Source organism: Staurois parvus, unplaced genomic scaffold (genome assembly GCF_062004578.1).
Source record: "Staurois parvus isolate SC_StPar_1 unplaced genomic scaffold, SC_StPar_1.0 ptg000682l, whole genome shotgun sequence".
Lineage (NCBI taxonomy): Eukaryota > Metazoa > Chordata > Amphibia > Anura > Ranidae > Staurois > Staurois parvus.
The window spans coordinates 7,452,569-7,472,929 of NW_028318478.1; the positions used below are offsets into that span (position 1 = coordinate 7,452,569).

Here is a 20,361-nt window from a genome sequence, read left to right on the forward strand (position 1 = left end):
TCATTGCCCCGTGGTATGTTTGGGATCATTGTCATGTTGGAAGACCCAGCCACGTTTCATCTTCAATGCCTTTGGCTGAAGGAAGGAGGTTTGCACTCAAAATCTCACAATACATGGCCCCATTCATTCTGTCCTGTACATGGATCAGTCGTCCTGGTCCCTTTGCGGAGAAACAGCCCCAAAGCATGATGTTGCCACCCCCATGCTTCACAGTAGGTATGGTGTTCTTTGGATGCAACTCAGCATTCTCTCTCCTCCAAACACGATGAGTTGTGTTTCTATCAAAAAGTTCTATTTTGGTTTCATCTGACCATATGACATTCTCCCAATCCTCTTCTGGATCATCCAAATGCTCTCTAGCAAACTTCAGATGGGCCCGGACATGTACTGGCTTAAGCAGGGGGACACGTCTGGCACTGCAGGATCTGAGTCCCTGGCGGCGTAGTGTGCTACTGATAGTAGCCCTTGTTACATTGGTCCCAGCTCTCTGCAGGTCATTCACTAGGTCCCCCCTGTGTGGTCCTGGGATTTTTGCTCACCGTTCTTGTGATCATTTTGACCCCACGGGGTGAGATCTTGCGTGGAGCCCCAGATTGAGGGAGATTATCAGTGGTCTTGTATGTCTTCCATTTTCTAATTATTGCTCCCACAGTTGATTTGTTCACACCAAGCTGCTTGCCTATTGCAGATTCAGTCTTCCCAGCCTGGTGCAGGTCTACAATTTTGTTTCTGGTGTCCTTCGACAGCTCTTTAGTCTTCACCATAGTGGAGTTTGGAGTGTGACTGTTTGAACTTGTTATCAGTATAAAAGACACCTGTCCACAACCTCAAACAGGTGCCATTGATACAGGTAATGAGTGCAGGACAGAGGAGCCTCTTAAAGAAGAAGGTACAGGTCTGTGAGAGCCAGAAATCTTGCTTGTTTGTAGGTGACCAAATACTTATTTTCCACCATAATTTGCAAATAAATTCTTTCCAAATCAGCCAATGTGATTGTCTGGATTTTTTTTTCTCATTTTGTCTCTCATAGTTGAGGTCTACCTATGATGCCAATTACAGGCCTCTCTCATCTTTTTAAGTGGGAGAACTTGCACAATTGCTGGCTGACTAAATACTTTTTTGCCCCACTGTATATCTGTGTTTCTATATTGTAGTTTGCTTATGAATATCAGCAAATAGAGGCAGTTGACTGTAGCAATCTGTCAGATTTACATTTTCAATCTCTATTCTGCCCAGGGAACATGATATAAAGAATCTGATTGCTGGGGGTGACAGTTCCACTTTTCTCTGATCCAATCTTCATAAATCAAAAATGCTGTTATTACAACAACATAATTTTTTTTACTATGTTAAATGTGTCTCTTTATTATTACAGTATGCTGTCATTTGTTTAATATTTCCTACTGTGCTTTTGTTATTCCGTCAACAGTTTGATTCTGTCCCTGGAGGCTAAACTGAACCTTCTGCACAGCTACATGAATGTAACCTGGATACGCATACCCTCTGAGACACGGGTAAACCTCCACTGATTTACCAACCCAGTACAATTTCCTTTGCTTCCCTTTCCACAAGTGTATGTTGTTTATTATTTGAAAGCAAGTAATTCAGTTTTCCATACCCATACTCAGATATGAGTATTTTCAACATTCTTTTTTCTCAATATAGAAACAGTTGGCTGAGAGTCTGGCCTACGGTGACATCCTTCTACCTACGCCAGTTCTACATTAATGTAAAATTCAATTTTCCTAATTAGTCCTAGCAAACCCACAAAGGTTAGGTACCGTATTTGCCGGCGTATAGGACGACTTTTCAACCCGTGAAAATCTTTTGAAAAGTCGGGGGTCGTCTTATACGCCGGTATACGGCGAGCCGGTGTCAGGGCGGCACTTTTTCGAGGGGCGGCGCCGCCCCCCCTCCTCCTCCAACGGACACCAAGTACAGGGGTGGGCAGAGGGGCTGCTGTACCTTACCTGACTCCGGTCCCGGTCCCACGACGATCCGGTCCAGGAAGCGCGGCTGCTCCTTCTTTCAGTTCGGCCGCTCGATGGTCCCGCCGCCCGCTCGGCTCCGCCTCCTCACCGGTGATTGGGCGCCAGCACTGGAAAGGCACACAGGCGACCAATCACCGGCGAGGAGGCGGAGCCGAACGGCCCCGCGAAAATCAAGCGGCCGAACTGAAAGAAGGAGCAGCCGCTCCCCTCCCCCACTGACACTAACGATGGGGCACTATTCCTCCTCCACACTGACACCAACGATGAGGTACTGTTCCTCCCCCACTGACACCAACGATGGGGCACTATTCCTCCTCCCCACTGACACCAACGATGGGGCACTATTCCTCCTCCCCACTGACACCAACGATGGGGCACTATTCCTCCTCCCCACTGACACCAATGATGGGGCACTTTTCTCCCCACTGATACCAATGATGGGGCACTATTCCTCCCCCACTGACACCAATGATGGGGCACTATTCCTCCCCCACTGACACCAACGATGGGGCACTATTCCTCCACCCCACTGACACCAACGATGGGGCACTATTCCTCCTCCCCACTGACACCAATGATGGGGCGCGTTGGAAGAGGGGTAGTCTTATACGGCGAGTATAGCTCAAACCCTATATTTTAACAGGAAAAGTAGGGGGTCGTCTTATACGCCCAGTCGTCTTATACGCCGGCAAATACGGTAGATATCAAGTAACACTGATGTAGAGCAGATCTGTGTTGGATTGATCTCCTAAATTTAGACCTGACTCTTACCTGTAAACCTTTCTTTGGAAATAGCTAGTGTCTAAACTAGCAATATCTGGAAATGTTCTGTATATTGTGGGGGTCACTCAAATGTAGTGCTTTTCATGAACTTCAGTCCAGCCTGTGAAGTAAATTTCAAGGCCTTTTGCCCACTTTTGTAAAAAAAGTACAGTTCAAAAACTCTCAAAGTAGGTTACCCATGTAGGGAATTTCAGCATCACAACGACAGATTGACATTTCCTAGCCTCATGACTATCTGGACAGCGTAGCCCCTGAGTCTTTCTCTAGCTTGGGGCTGCACAGGTTCCTGTATATTTACAGTGTCAGTCCAGGTGATAGCTTGGTCAGATAAGAAAGCCTCATCATGAGGCCAGACTGGACACTCTGACAGTGTCTGTTTACACATGTTGCTCCTGCAGCAGCTTGTTTACCAAGGAAAGTTCCCAGAACTATAGACAGCCCCTATACTAAAAAGGCTGTGTATGCCTGCACAATCAGGATGCTGGTTTCCAATAAAATGTGGACACAGGGTTAGAGGCTGAATCCAACCCAATCCTCTGGCCTGTAGAACCCAATCCAGTAGCTAACAGTCCTGAAGGAAAGTGCAAACCCATTTTCTCCACTCAGAACAGACATCCTGGAGTCCCTCAACTTGCATAAATGAGAACCTTGGGTGACATTCAATCCTTCTGACACTTTGGAAAGACACAGCAGTGTCAGAATTTATATCAGTAAACACAAAATGCATAGTGAAGAATCCCAATCCAAATGCCAATCCCAAAACTATAAAATAATTACCTCACAGATAATACCTTAAACAGACAGATTATAATTTTATCTTTATAATGATCTGGTTACATTATTTATTATTCTGTCCAAGAACAGGACATTCTCATTGGCACAATCTGTAAATCATCTTGTTACTGGTACCCCACTTGGCATTGCAGTAAATATTAGATTTGTCCAGTTTGGCAGTCTATGTCTTTCTTCAAATTACAAATAAAATACTGTAAGTGTTTATTGCTGCCAAGAAAGCAGGGTTAGCCAGTGTTTGGCAAAGCTAATATCTTTATTGTTTTTGCTTTTATTTTAGGCTCCTCTGGCCCAACCAGAATCTCCCACAGCGTCTGCAGGAGAAGACGTGCAGTCATTGGCTGACTCTGTTGAATCGGATCGTGAGTCGGTCTGTAGTAATTCCAACGTTAACAATGGAAAAAATGGGAAAGAAAAGGAAAAACAAAGGAAAGAAAAGGAAAAAAATAGAACTGATTCTGTGGCAAACAAACTGGGAAGCCTCAGTAAAACATTAGGTATAAAGCTTAAAAAGAACATGGGAGGTCTTGGCGGCCTAGTGCATGGAAAGATTAACAGAGCTAATTCAAGCAATGGAAAAAATGGAGATTCCACTGAAAAGACGAAGAAGTCAAAATCTCGAAAAGGGAGCAAAGAAGAATCTGGTCAGTCTGCTAGCACATCGCCTTCAGAAAAAACGACCCCATCACCCACAGATAAAGCTAGCATCTCTCCCATTGAAAAACTCACAAACAAATCACTATTAGATAATAAGTCAGACCCTTGGAAGTACAGCACAGATGTTAAACTCAGCCTTAATATATTGAGAGCTGCCATGCAAGGGGAGCGCAAGTTTATTTTTGCAGGTCTCCTCCTAACCAGTCATCGGCATCAATTTCATGAGGAGATGATTGGTTTTTATTTGACCAGTGCCCAGGAAAGGTTTAACGCTGAGCAGGAGCAGAAGAGGAAGGAAGCTGAAAAGAAAGCTGTCCTCAATGGGTCATCTTGTAGGAAACTAGACCAGGAGGGATTTGTCAAAGAAAAGCTGGACACATCTCCTCAGGACAGGGCTTCTCCAGTCTTGCCTCAAAACCATACCACGCCACTAGTTCTAAAATTAAAGGATCGATCTAGCCCTACACCTGCATCTTATCCCTCACCCAGCAATGGTGCTAAGAAAAGTGGTCCTGTACCAGTATCTGCTCATTATAGCCATACACCACCAGTCCAAAGGCAGAGTGTTATCCATCTACATGATGTCAGCTCCAAGTCATCCAGCTTCCAAGATGATCCTTACAAGCCATTGGTTGGCTCATTAAAAACATGTGCAACATATCCCCAACAGAACCGTTCTTTGTCTTCGCAGAGCTACAGCCCAGCTCGGTTATCGGGCATCCGCACAGTGAACACAGTGGAATCCCTTTCATATGAAAAACCAACAGAACATAAATCCCAAACATACACAAATGGTTTTAACTCTACTGACATTAGAGACTGCTTGGAGTATGCTGATGAGGAGTCTCCTCAAACATGGTTGAACAATGATAAAAACAGCAGAGGCAGGAATACAGGATGCCCTATATACTCACTCCACCAGAGCAGGTGTAAGAAAGAGAACTGCTCTTTCTATGGACGCCCCGAGACTGACAATTTCTGTTCTTACTGCTACAAAGAAGAGCTGAAACGACGTGATCGGGAAAATAAAGTGCACAGGCACTGAATTCATTTGAAGGGTTCTGACCTCTTAGAAATATAATTTTTTACATGCAAAAATTAAATACTAAAATCACTTTAATTGCAATGGAACAAAATAGCCAAAATCAGAGAGCGCAAGGGAGAAATTATAGTGCTGCTTGTTGTAATACAGGTCAAGCTTTTATCTGACAGCTTAGTTTGAGGAGGGAGGAAAAAACTTTATTATATTTTTTTTCTCTAATTACATTTCATATATTTGAGCTGGAAGGTCGATCATGTCACAGTCAGTGCTATGTATGACTTAACTACTAAGGTGCCTGATTTTCCTTTTTATTTTTTTCTTTGCTATCACTCAGGTAAGTAGGAAGGATCATTAAAGAGGTCCTATTGTCAAAACACTGTTTATGCAGCCATTTTGTTTGCTTACCAGTATTCACCCTATAAGGTTGCTTGAAAATAAAAACAGGACAAGCACACATGGACAGATCACATAAATGAACTATAAGGCTTGAGCATCCTCGACTGAATGCCCAATACTGCTGTCCATGTTGCTCCATAATCTGTACTCAAAGCAATCAGAAGTACTTTTAATGCAAAAAAACAGAACCCCCCCCCCCCCACTCTCTTTTTCCCCAGCCTCTGTGGAAAAAGCCTTTTTACCCCAGAGGAAAGAACCATGTACACTGCTTGGGGCACAGTATTTATTAACTCCCATTAGAATGAGTGAATACATATGAAGATGGGGTCTGGTCATATGGAATAATGTGCCCATGTGATGACAGGGAGAGGACTGACTGACCATTACACTCTATGGTCACACCATATAGGCATGTATTGAAATCTGAAAGGAAAAATGAAGCTAGTAAACATTGCATCAGACCTACACAGGCCTGGCAGTGATCAGGACAAGTTCTTTCTTAAGAAGGTAATATCTATTGGCAGGGGTGGGGTGCGGGGGGTAGGATTCATTTTGTTTGTGTAAAACATACTTATCCTTTAAATTTGACAAGAGTACAGTGAAAAAAATAATTGAAAAATTAAAGTTGAAAAATTTGTCCCAGTAATATGAAATATTTTTTTGAATAACCTTGCACTTGGTCTCAGTCACAGCTTAACTCAGACATAACCCATTTATTACTAGCAATGAGAAAATTATTTTCATTGCTAGTGAAAATTGGGTAATGTATAGCCAGCCTTATAAATAAGGACCAGAGTATTTTACTAGTATGTGGTCAACTTTATAGCTGGCATCCACATGAATATTGTTTTTTAGCTACTAAATGGCTGCTTTACTGTGTGTCGATGATGGGTCCGGTTTAGGTTTTGTACAGCTGAAGTACCTTTAATGCACTTTGGCTATCATATTTGTCTTGATGTATTAGAATAATAATATATACGTTTGTACTAACTTTTTTAGGCTCTGTTGCTTCATGTGTATTTTCCATCAACATTTTGTAATTAATGTGTATGTGATGCATCTCAGCAACAGATTGAAGAACATAGTGTAATGTCTAAATTGCAGGATGACTTTGAAGTCTAAAGCCATTGTAGACAAGAAATGACTATTTTACCACCAGGATCTGTTTGGAAAGATTGTGGTGTGTTTCATAAATAATGGAGGGGAGCTATGTGTTGCGTCCTGTACTGTGGTGATACATTTATACAAACATTGTCTTACAATTTTTAGTAACGCTTTTATGTCTGCGGGCGTCGCTGTAACTCTTTCAGATTTGATTTTACATTTTGTATGGAGCTGTCTATTCATTACGAATAATAACTGAAATCATTTTCACATGCTCTATGGAATCAGATGGTATTTTGCTAGAGGTCCTTTTTGTTTGGCATTGCATTGGCTGGTTACATTGGCATTTTGTATCACTACATTTTTTTTATAACTCCTGCTATTACATTTTTTTAAACAGAATACCTCTTCTGTGTGTTTTTTTATTTAGCCTGACTATAGTGGGGATCAGCTTTTCCTGAACTGATAGGTGAGCTCCGCCAGCTAATATCCATATGTCAAGTCAGAATGTCTTTACCGGCCACTGAGGCAGTCTCCTTTAACAATGAAATGGTACTTTGCAGGGAATAGCCATTAGGTAAGAAAAACAATCCCCAGTAACAAAGGGAAAGTTATTCAGAGAGATACGCAGAGGATGGTTTCGTGGCTCAAAGTAATAGCAAACATCTTGGCATGAAGCCTTCTTTTCAATGTGTGAAACAGAGTACAGATTTTAAGCAAGGCTGTTGAATTTGGATTTTTGAAAGTTTGCAAAATTCAGTAGGTAGGCACAGATCTATTTGGGGTCTGCAAAACAAAACTATACTCTAAAAAAAAAAAAGCTTACAGGAAGAAAGTGGTGGTCCTATGAAGTTGTTTAGAAGAACTTGCTAGCAAAGGATTCAATGATTGTGCAAGAGCAGCACAGTTTTGACTTTAACCATATGGTTTATTAAACCATATGCATTGTAAAAAGCCATCGTAACTTTCAATTTGGACACATAATGTAGCATCAGAATATACACTTTTGTTAACTTATGTTAACAGGAGTTACAGTCAATAATTTAAAATTAGCGGAGGCACACGTAGCCATTGTAGTGTCATTTATTGTTTACATCAAATTTATTGGGAGTTTTACTTGAAACCTACTGTAAAACACAGTCTAGCTCCACTTAAAGTATATTGTCTGTATATTGTAGCATTAGATTAAACGAACATAAGATCCTAACATATGTCTTTATACAATGTTTGATAATGTATGCCTTTTGCTAACCCTGTTTCTGCTTCCTTGTGGCCATAGTGGTTTTTGCAAAGATATCTTAAAAAAAAAACACTGATAACCAGAATACAGATTTAATCCCCTTAATATAGTAAGAATTTCACGTGACCATATTCTTGATATAACAAACAATAATGTTAAGTCACTTGTGCAGGAATGTCCTCTGTATATTAACAAAATGTGTTACAAGTCAGTAATGAAGATGCTTTATTTGGGCAGTTAGGTCTATAGACATAAAGGCAATGATATACAGATACTTAAGGTGGTTCTAAAGCCTCAAGGTTTTTTACCTTCATGCATTCTATTCATGAAGGTAAAAAATCTTCTCTGTGCAGCAGCCCCCCCAATACTCACCTAAGCCCCCTCTCGATCCAGCGATGTGCACTGGAGTCTTGGCTATCCCGGGACTCCCTCTCCTCATTGGCTGAGACAGAATCGGGAGCCACTGTCTCCTGCTGCTGTCAATCATAGCCAGTGAGCCAATGAAAAGAGAGAGGGGTGGGACCAAGCCACGACTCCATCTGTGAATGGACACACGAAGCAGCGGGTGCCCCCATAGCAACCTGTTTGCTGTGGGGGCACCCGACAGGAGGAAGGGGCCAGGAGTGCCGGCAGGGGACAGAGAAGAGGAGGATACGGCCTGCTCTGTGCAAAACTGCTGCACACAGCAGTTTAGACATGTTTTTTATTTAAAAAAGATAAATAAGAATTTAGAATCACTTTAAAACACTAATTGTTCAGCTGGCCCTTTAATGATACCATACTTAAAGTGAACGTGTACTCAGGCAATGCATAATAAAGTAAATAATATATTCTGAACAAGCAGTAAATGCACTTTAAGGCTCTCATTCTAATCTGTAGAGGCATTGTGGAGAAATTAATCTTTAAAGTGTACAATAGAGACACTAAAATCAGCTCCTTTCCCCTTGCTTCCTACTGAGAATAGAATCTTGACAGCCTGCTCCCCTTCTGTTGTAAACACACAGCAGATGTTTCTAGGCTGCTGAAACACAGATTTAGTCATTGACCTTTGATGACCCTTGAGAATGAATACCACCTGCAGCTAGGGGGGTCAGGTATGACTTGTTTTAAAGAACTTTTACTGCATGTTAGGAATATGTAAATACTTTACATCTATAGTCTGGACATAGGTTCACTTTAAAGGGCAAATGCACCCAAAACATGTCCACATCACAAAAATAAATTGAATGAAAAAGGAACCCTTGAAATATTTTTCTTGTCTCATGGAACCTCTGCTACTAATTACTATATCTACAGTTCACAGTACATCAATGTGATGGTCAAAAGGAAGAATGCCTCTTACATTTAGGGTCAGTAGTAAAAATCCCCCATTACGGATAGCTTAAAATATCGGTGTCAGTAGTTACTCATCTGAAAGATAGAGGTTGCTCATTGATCAAGGAACCCCTCTCAACCCCAGGAAGAACCCCAGCGTTCTATTGAACCCTGGTTGAGAAATGCTGCTGTATACATCCATAGCGTTCAAAACCCCCCAAAGCCATGCCACCAGTCCCTCATAAATAAGGGAACTCATACTAATACTAAGTTGAACACACGCAAATCAGTTCAAAAGAATATTGAACCTCATGTGCACAACACTGCATGGGTGCAGAAATGGGAGATGTCATACAATGCTAAAACCCAAAAGATCAAAAATAGGAAGGAAAGAAAGTTAGAATGCTTATAGAAGTAAGCTGGACCTCCGGGTGTAGAAGACATGGCACATACCCTCCCTCTTAAATTGTAAGCTCTAACGAGCAGGGCCCTCTGTTTCTTCTTGTACCAAATTGTATTGTAACTGTAATGTCTACCTTCATTTTGTAAAGTGCTGGGCAAACTGTTGTATAATACAGTATAATAATAATCCCAGATCAGTCCATTTTATCAGGGAAGCAAACAAGAAACTGCTGCCACCTGGACCAGTTTACAATTGTATTACATTCATCATATTTACAGTGTTGTGCACATGTTTATTAATGAAGGACTGGTGGTATGGCACTTGAGGTATTAGAATGTTTTGTTTTTTTTTATATTGTGGGCTAATTCGAAGGATGCTATGAATATGTACAATGATTGTTATGAGTAGTGTAAAAAATAAATGCTGTGCTAATTCATAAAATCCAAAACTCATACAACAAACTTCATTATAGATAATTAAAAAAGAAGCCCCGCAACTAAACGTGCACATAAATAAAGCCTTATAATTAATTATGTGCAAATAAACAAGATACCGCAATTGATAATGTGCAAGTAAATAAATTAACTTCCCACAATTGATCTTGTGAAAACAAAACAAAATCTAAACGTCCGACACTTGACTAAGTTAACGTCCACACTATGTCGAAACATCCACCCACAACGTCTTAGAATAAGATTCAGGATAGATTCAAAGCCTCCATCAGGTTGCAGGTTTACCAGATACATATGATCCCCTAATTATAGAAAATTAAAAAATGGCACAAATAATGGTTACCTACATCTCTCCCACTCCTCTTCTGGATCCACAGACAACCTGGCTAATTGGAATCATCTTCCAGGATCTCTTTCCAGCCTGCTTGTTGCTTCCAAGGATCCTGGCAGATGACTCCATCATAAAGAAAGGTCCATCCATTTTGTTTAGGGGTGGGTTCTTATCTTTGTGTGTTCAGGGTTTTAAATTGGTGGCTCACACTCTCCGCACTCAGTGCCTCTGGTTTGGTACAGTCAAAGCATACTGAAAAAATCTAAATTTACTTCTGTTCAGGGGATCCATTTCTGTCATACAGCAAGCAGTTGATCTTTAGCCTTTCCCCAGCCAGAAATTACCAATAATATAGCCATTTGCAAATGTTAATACAGTGATCTTTACAACAGGCTTTCACAAGTAATACTTGTTCTTTTAGGGTACCTCTAACACTTTTAAAGGGTAACTCTTCTATTCAGTGATAAAACACTTTAGTTCTAGCAAATAAAAAAAATCTTCTACTCAACATAAATATATGCATTCGGTACTTTCCAAGCATGGACAGGGGTTACTGACAATGATCATACTTTTTACGGAGGATCTCAGAGAAACTTATACACATACACAGAAAGCACTCAAATTTTTGGAAAAAAAGAAAGCACTCAAATTACCTGTCACAATGGTGTACTTAATACAGAAATATAAGAATCAGTGTCCTATAATATGAATATTTTACAAGGATATTTAAAGCCTGCCAAAGATGAGGTTAGATCACTGCTGAACTGGCCAAGAGTTGAACCATATATCTGCAGGCTGAATGTACCCAAGCTGATCAATAGATCAACTTGGGTACAACCAGCCTGTTGGAATTTATATTACTATTATAGTAGCCAGCAGTAATTACTTTTTTCTCCTGGTGGGGATGGCCCCCCTGCCGGAAGAACATAATGGCTCCCCAGGAGGGATTCCCCCATCAACACTGACTGTGTTGATGGGGGAATTGAGCGATTTTCTTTCCTGCAAGCCATGGTTGCATGAAAGAAAATCGCTCCATCTATGACTATCTTGAGTGTTCATTGGTGGCTTTTTCATGTTTAGTATTTATAGGTTAGGTAATGCCTCAGTTATGCTGCGATTCCCTTGATAAGTGTAGCACCATGCTGCTGTGCTAATTACTTAAAACACAAGAGGTTGAATTCATTAATGCAAGAATAAGGATCTTTATTTTAGTCACGTGACTGTAATTTTTCAAATCTCATTGGACTAAAAGTAATCATCACTTTCTTGATAATAATGATCCTGATCCTGGTGTGTTATCTTTGTTAATTCTGCCTAGGGTCGGATTTCATATAAGCAGTATTAAACCCAAAAGCAAATTTTTATTATATTGCAGATTGCCAATTCTTAGCTTCTTTTTTAGGCTTTCGTTCTACTTTCACCTGGAGATCTAGCCAGTAAGTCTGTGTTTTAAAAGAACAAGCTCTCTTCCAGATGTATCAGTTTACAGAGATGAGATAAACCATTTAACACTGGCAGGGGTGCTTACATTGATAAGCTTTTTATTTATTCATGTAAACTTGCATCCCAAATCGAAAAAAAACTGTTGCTGTAATTGAGTATAAAGTGTGAGATAAAGATTGACATCAGTATGTTAGTGTGTTTATATCTGCTAATACATTTAATACCCCCTACCCCCAGAATGAAGATGCTGGGGGGGAGTGTGGGAACTCTAATTCAGGACGTGTACTACTGGCCAAATCATCATGTGAAAACAGAGGGAGAAAAAAGCCTATAAAAAAACAAGTGCAGCTACCACATCTAATGACTGGTAAGGTGTAAGATGCTATAATTTTGATTTTGGGTTTAATATTGTTTAAAAACCGATTTCCTTAGTCATTCAAAATAATACCTACATTTTTTCAATAGCCCCACAGTATTCAGTACGCATTTGGCTTTATTCAACAGTCGCCACAAATGATTATGTTATACTATTTTATTTCTTTTATATGTTTGTCTTTATATGTAATTTCATGCAATCTTTCTGAAAGCCAGGAAAAAATGAACAGTGTTGCTGTCTGACAGGCTTTTGAAGATTTCCAAGTTATGATATGAGCTGTATTTTTTTTATGTTTTCTTGTTTTTTTTTCCTCTATAGGGACATGACTAAATTTGCAAATTGCACAAAAACTGTAAAGGTCTGTGAATTATATTGATGTGCGCTAACACTTTCCTGTATAATAAGAGTCGCTATGCAAATGTTTACCTTATATACTGCCAGCTGTGTGAGATACAGTATTGTAGAAGGGATTTTCATTTTTTTTTTTTGCTATTATATTAAGTACTTTGAATGTGAAATGTGAATGCATTATTCACTGATTGGGATATGCTGAAGAATATCTGTGAACATTTATTGAATGCAGTTAGCAGTGAAAAGATAGACTGAGGCTTTTTCAATTGCTGGGAATATGCTAAACTTGACTTTCTGATGGGCTTATTTAATTGTGTAGTGCAAAGGGGATTGCTGTGGATTACGTCTTAGCAATGAGTAATGGGGGTACAGTAATAAAATATGATTGGATTTTGGTTGCTATTGGTTACTATAAACTATTACGCTGTGTACCGTGTTGATGGAAGCTGTTTTGAAATTCCATCCAGCAGGACTGGAAGTCAGAGAGGCTGGCATGGTCTGTAAATTGTACTCTGTTCCCCTCTCCTTTTAGTCTTTGATCAAATATAAGGGAGTTCCTAACCTTGTCACAGTGCACTTCAATAGCCCTTTACAAGATGACACAAGATGAAATTTTTTTGGGAACTCAAAGGCTCACAAGAGACTGGGACACATTGGGGAACATTGCTCACACTGAGACTTTTAAGTGGTACCTAAAGGTTGGGTGGGATTCACTTCACCCACTGTCCTGTTTGATTTGTATACATTGTAAACATTTCTAAACCTTGACAATTGACAAACTGAGTCCATTGGTGGACTGAACCAATATAAAGTACATACAAATAGGGGGTATCTGTTCCCAAGTGCATTATATAATTATATCTAACATTCAACAGTGACTGTGAATGTGTTAACAGACTGGTTATAGAAGACTGGCTGATCGAAAAAAAAACAAACAAACGGATTCCCCCATCCACACAAGTGAGGTAGATGGAGGAATTCTCCCCAATGTGCCATTGTATTATGACAGTGGGGCTCCTCTGCTGTCAGAATACACTAATCAGTGGCCGTAACCCATTGGCTGCAGCTGCTGATCGAGAAAACAGAAGTTGATCATTAGATTGACTTCTGTTGAGCATAAACATCCACACATGGATTGAAATTCTGCTGGCACCTGCTGGATTGGCTGAATTTCAATCCATGTATGGTCAGTTGGTTAAGTCTATATAATGTTTGATTGCACTGAGCGTAGACCATCTCCAGGCAAAACATTTTGCTAGGGTTAGAACCTGTCTGTATTCCCATTGGAGACATTTTCTGTAACTTTCTGAATCCCTGTTATTGGGACAGAAAATGAAGGAAAACCTCTTCAACATGGACAGAACTGCATTAAACAAAACTCTTTTGATAGAATGGAGAAGGGTTAGGACATATTTCAGGTATTCATTGCTATTTGTTTCATATTGATGAGATTTGAATGACATTGTGTACATTCGGGTTTTGACAGGGTGAATCTAAGGCAGGAAATGAGGGTAAACCTTTCCAGTGTGGACAAAGAAGTAAAACCTTACTTCTTATCATTCCCAACTCTTTCTAAGACCCCTTTCACATGAAGAATTCGACCAGGTCTGATCAGACAGTCTATTCACCTTCCTACCTCCAATCCAGCCCGGTCCACTAAAATAAATGGAAAGGGATTCATCCTCCTCCTTCTAGGCAGATTGAATTGGATAACAGTCGGGTGTAGAGGAACAGTGGCCACCCATAGAGCAGCGCAAGCTGCATCTGTGTCCTCTCTGCATAAACTGAGCAGACACAGACCTGTCATCAACCTGCTCTGCTCTGATCAGCAGATATCCCCTGCTGATCATAATTGAATCCACCCCCTCTGAAAGGGGCCTTAAAGAGAAAAAAAAGGACTTTGTTTAAATGCAGCATACCAGCAGTACTTTAACACAACCTGTCTAACAAACCTTCCTTGATGCCTACCTGTAACCTACAGACAGAGGATGTAGCCATGCTGGAGGCTTATCCGATATCCTCTACAAAATTGTGAAATTCTATTTCTGCAACTTTTTTTGGGGGGGGGAAATTGATAGGCTGTATTTATTGGGTGACATACAGCCCTGCTCATATGACAAACAGTACATGTGAGCAAATGCAGCTACCTATAACAACTAATTAGTAATGGTGCACCGATATATTAACCACCAAAAATTATCGGCCAAAAATAGGCTTATCAGCATTTGCCTATAGGAAAAAAAAGCTGCCAATAATGATAAATGACTTCAATGCAAAATGACGTCCCACTGACTTCAATGTAAAATCGCCCCCTATTGACTTCAATACAAAAACGTCTCTTTTTTAATTTTATATGTATTTCATTTTATTTTCTGTCCAATTTTTTTGTTACTTTCAGTAAAAGTTATTTTGTTTATTACTATTACTGGATTGTATTTTTTAAACTCATATTAGTTTAAATTCATGATATTAATTAAAAAGTTGAATATAATACAATTATATATAAAATATATATATTTTTTAAAAACTGTCCGTTTTGGTTTTGGGCCAAGTGCATCCTGAAGTTTCAGTCCAGAATTTTCATTTCGGTGCACCACTACTAATCAAGATTCACTTTACTAAACCACAGTAGCAGAAGATGAATTCTTAGGTACATTGTAAAATTATGTTTTCTGCAACAACTGTTACACCTGACACAGACTTTATTTGCTGCATAGGGTGAAATACAGAGTTCTTCAAAAAGACAGTGCAAAATGAATACATGATGTACACAGTGTAGTAATATATGGAAACCCACAGATTCCATAATACTTCAGTGAGATTGCTGAAAGTTGAATTCTGCTATTTGGTAGTTCACTTTGCTCGCAGATTTAAATAAGCCCATGCGACTGTCTCCCTGTTATGTGTTTATTATGAATGTAGTTCAAAAGCTGACAAAATTGTAGAACTGTACTGCTTTAAATTTGACTGCTCTTTTATAACATATGATGCATTTGCACTTGTCCCAGTGGCCTCTACAAAATGACACTGATAAAAAGCACTGTTTCCAGGAATACTGACAGCACCCTCCTGGCTTTGACTACTTCCTGCTGTGCTGTTAAAAACTGATAGAGACAGATTGCTCATTCAGCTCAATGCAGATCAAGTCTTCCATCTCCAAGCAGTACCCTCTAGTGATGAATAGAAACAGTCTGAAGCATAGATGGCTGGAAACAGGAATTAAAGAGGGTCTTCATTTTCCTATGCTTTTTCCCACCCATACCCTTTTACCTGGGCTGTCATCAGAAAGTATATTCCCCTGCCCAGCGGATCTAGCAATGTTCTGCTGTGATCCACTGAACAAGTGGCACAGCCCCATCACTGTCCCACACTGCCATCTTGATGTACTCAGTCATCGGGAGCCAGGCTACCTCTTCCAGAAACTCAGAAGAGGCAGCCAGCCCCTCAGTAATGCACACTAGATCTGCCAACCATCTGCTCTGTGTATGGGCTTCCACAGCCTCCTGGAATATGCTCCTGTAGGATATGTCCTGGAATGGTGGCTGGGGAGAGGTTGAGCCAGAGAAAAAACGATTACAAAAAAAAAAGAACAAGCCCAAGAAAAAAAGTTTAGATAGCAGAGGGAGTGGCTGAGGCGGGGACTTAAAGTCCTCTTCCAGGATGAAGGTCCACTTTAACTTAAGTAAAGGTAACCCACCAGAAACTGTATTCATGGGCTACAAGGACAAATGTAGATGCATAGTGTTTACTGAAAATGCAGTTATTCGTGAAGATGACAGCATCCTTTTCATTTTAATGTCTTCTTAACCTGTTCCTTTAATTTGCCTGTGTTATCCCTTGAAAGATCTGACCTTGATTGTATGTGACTTTGTTTCATCTAGGCCTGTTTGTGTGCTGTGCAGATCTCTTTACAACTGCTGTAGATAACTATTTATATTGGCCAAAGGTACCATTGTTGCCATTAGGAACAAGGAATCTAAAATGGCCTTTTTCAGCCTGTAAAGGAAATACATATCTCATATGCTTTTCACCATACTGACTTACAAAGATCTTTTTTTTTCTTTTGCCGTTTTCACAATTTTCAGTTTATTTGCACATCGCATAATTAAAAGTATGGTTAAAAATAAACTAGTATATTGTTGAGAAAATAAAAGAAAGTTGTTTGTATGTTTTCTGTTTGTAGATTAAAGGCTGTATTATGTTGAAATTTTACAAGCCAAGTTTAAATTGTAATATAGAACTTATTTTTATATTATTTTCAAAATATGCTATAGAGCAATATTTTGCGCCTTTATTATATACAGGGTTTGTCATTTTAGTAGGTTAACTGCAGAGCCGTTGGTAGAATAACCATGACATGAAGAAGCTTTGTAAACAGTCTAGTAAGTTATGAATGCTATTTATTGTTATGCACTCAAAATGTTTATTGAAAGTTGAAATATATGAATGGTTTCTATTAAAGTTATTTGGTGTATGCCTTTTTGTTCTGCAAAACCCCTTCATCGTGCCTAAATAAATTAAAACTTGGTACTAGTAACAAAAGCCATTACTAACAGGGATAGTCATGTGCAATAAGCAGCTAGTAGGCCTTCAACATAGCAACATACTGTAGGTCAGGGAGCTCCCAGATTTTATTTCCCCAGCTTCCCCGTGCTTATCAGAGATTAATTAAAGAGTTAAAGCTTTTCCTTAGTTTATAAATTAAGGAGGTTTAGACACTGGCAAACAAAAAATGTTAAGCCCATATAACTCCGTCTCCAATCACCAAGCCTTAGTTATATGTTAGAGTCCTAGGATGCTGGTCCCCTCTTCTTTAGCTCTGCTGAGAAAAACTCTAACTATAATTTTACCTTTAATGTTTTTCTTCATTTAAGATGCTCTTCTGGTATTTTTTTTTCAATTCAAGGACTTCAGATAAGAATTAAAAAATGCTGCTTGAGCTAGTCTGTATACACCACCTACCTGCATCAGTGTATCTTTAGTAACAGCTTTGGAGACTTTACTTTGATCACACTGGATCAAAGATTGTAGGTATAGCCATGAATTTGACCTTTGAGCATTGGAATCCCCATTGTTGTACTTTCCAAACCTCTGTGTACTGTGTTAATTAGCCTCTGGTGGGACCCAATCTCTGAGGACCCAAGTGCTGAGTAAGGCCTTGTTCACACTGCTGCAGGTGAATTGCATCTGTTCCCCCACCGGCAGCCAAAACACGCTACTGTTTAAAAACGTATGGGTTTGCCATTTATTCTTAATTGCACCCCCATGCATCTAAAAATGCAGCGTGTTTGCTGGTGCTGGAACCATAGTAGAATACACATAGGCCCAAAATGTGCCAAAGCATTGCAGGCAGTAATAAAGTCTCTGAAGGTGGGCAGTGGAATGGAACCAAAGACAAATTGATCCACAAGGTATCTGAGAAGAAGGAGTAGTAACTGAATATGGCTTTCAAAAGCCAATATACATCAGGCCAGATGATCTTTCTCATTGTGCAAGTCTTCAGAGACTAGGGCTGTGCCCGGCTTTGGATCCAGACAGCGCTCTGTGGCTAACTATCTGAGGAACAGAAGCCGCAACTGGAAAGCACTTTACAAGAATCATTGATGTTCTGGTTGATACAGTGCATTCTATTATGCAATTGAAGGGTCAACCTGCTGTTCCAGGAGTAGGATCTTTTGGAGCTGTTGCATTAAACATATTTCCAATACACTCTCTGAGAACTTGAAACAACCTCTGGATTCACGACTTCTTCCTGACAATCTAAAGGAGCTTTTCCCTTTGAATGAGAATTTACTACAAAGAAGTCTGTGCCCAGTGTAGAAGCTCCAGTCATCACCTTAACAGGCGTACTATCCAAAAGGTTGATGATGTTCTAACCTTTAGAGGTTTCCCTGACACACAATTGGATCCCTACTTAAGTTTAAGAGTTACCTGCTGTAACTGTCAGGGCCCTTATTAGCAGTGACTCTTTTGTGTCCATGTGGATCAACTCTCTTAAACAAGACTTCAATTTCATGAATAAGCCTTTGTGTTCTGAAGCTTTTGGAACAATTATCTGGTGCCCTTCATTTCAACTGTGATGATCTCTAAGCATCTAAGCTTGAGTCTTGTATGAACGTAGTGTTTATTCAGATGTGTAGGGTGATTTGGCTTCATGTCTGACACTCCATCGTTACACTAAAGGAACATTTGATTTACTCACCCTTTAAGGGTAGGCATCTCTTTGTTTATGCCTATGACACTGTTATGTATGCCTCAAGTGATAAGGATGTGTGCCTGCCTCAATACTTGAGATATTTGGATGAGATGGAGGAACCCCATTCTTCATCTACAACCACAGTAGTACCAAGTAGATGAGCACAATCTGCCTCCCCCCTCATGTAGCAGATCTTGAGGCAAGAGGTCCTCTAACTTATCTGCTCAACCTTCCGTTTAAAAGGAACATTTTTACTTTTATAAGTGGGAGGTTGTTTGTTTGTCCTGCTCGGATTCCTTATAGGTTTATGTCCTAACGCTTTATTGATGCTCAGGTTTCCCTTAGAGTCCCACTTTTAATATTTGGATCAGTCATCTTTATTCAGAAGCTCCTTCTGGCATTACTGCACCCCATTGAGCATTATTTTGAGAATTTTTTAGGTTCCTGACACCCTAGGATTTCTGATTACTGCCCTGGTAGGAATCTATCTTTCAGAGTGGTCTCCTGTTCAATCCCACCCTTTTCTCTGCAGTGTAGTCCTTTTCCACTATCTTGGGTTGCACTCCTTGCAATACTTGAAACTCTTTTGGCTCTTTCCTTCTATGGTGTAATATTGTCACTTGCTAGATTGACAGGAATCAGTTCCCACTATTCCCTTGTCTTTGTGAGAGACAAACTTTTTTTTTTAACTTTCAAATGTGATTTATTGAGAGGAAAAGAGTACACAACCATAAAAGATACAATATGGTAAAGGCACAATTGCATAAGCAGGGTCCTAAATCCAAGACAACGCAGCAAGAATAGTTATATAAGGATTGCGCAATACATGTTACATGCAGAAGAACATCAGCGGTTACATTGTAATACAGAAGTGCACTGGCAGGAGAAAATAGGGTGCTAAAATAAACACCATTCAGGGACAGCGTATATCTATGAACAGGTATCCGTAACAGCCAGTCATCTTTCCCAGATTTTAATGTACTTAGCTGGGCAGCCTATATGTACAGTCATGGCCGAAATTGTTGGCACCCTTGATATTTTTCCTGAAAATCAAGTATTTCACACAAAAAAGGTATTGCATTAACACATGTTTTGCTATACACATGTTTATTCCCTTTGTATGTATTGGAACAAATATAAAACAGAGGCAGAAAAGCAAATATGACATAATGTCACACAAAACCCCAAAAATGGGCTGGACAAAAGTATTGGCACCCTTAACTTAATATTTGGTTGCACACCCTTTGGAAAACATAACTGAAATCAGTCGCTTCCTATAACCATCAATAAGCTTCTGACACCTCTCACCCGGAATTTTGGACCACTCTTCCTTTGCAAACAGCTCCAGGTCTCTCTTATTGGAAGGACACCTTTTCCCAACAGCAATTTTAAGATCTCTCCACAGGTGTTCAATGGGATTTAGATCTGGGCTCATTGCTGGCCACTTCAGAACTCTCCAGCGCTTCTTTGCCATCCATTTCTGAGTGCTT

General features: G+C 39.9%; 1 protein-coding gene across 2 annotated transcripts in view; it reads left to right on the forward strand.

Annotated features, from left to right (window-relative positions):
- Positions 1–17,140, forward strand: part of OTUD7A (OTU deubiquitinase 7A) — a 336,988-nt gene extending 319,848 nt beyond the window's left edge. For both annotated transcript variants that reach the window (XM_089652433.1, XM_089652435.1), the window contains 2 exons: positions 1,430–1,514; positions 3,847–17,140. In XM_089652433.1, coding sequence (XP_089508559.1) covers positions 1,430–1,514; positions 3,847–5,268 — 1,507 coding nt within the window. In that variant the 3' untranslated portion in view covers positions 5,269–17,140. The remainder of the gene's footprint in view (positions 1–1,429; positions 1,515–3,846) is intronic.
- Positions 17,141–20,361: the final 3,221 nt, after the last annotated feature.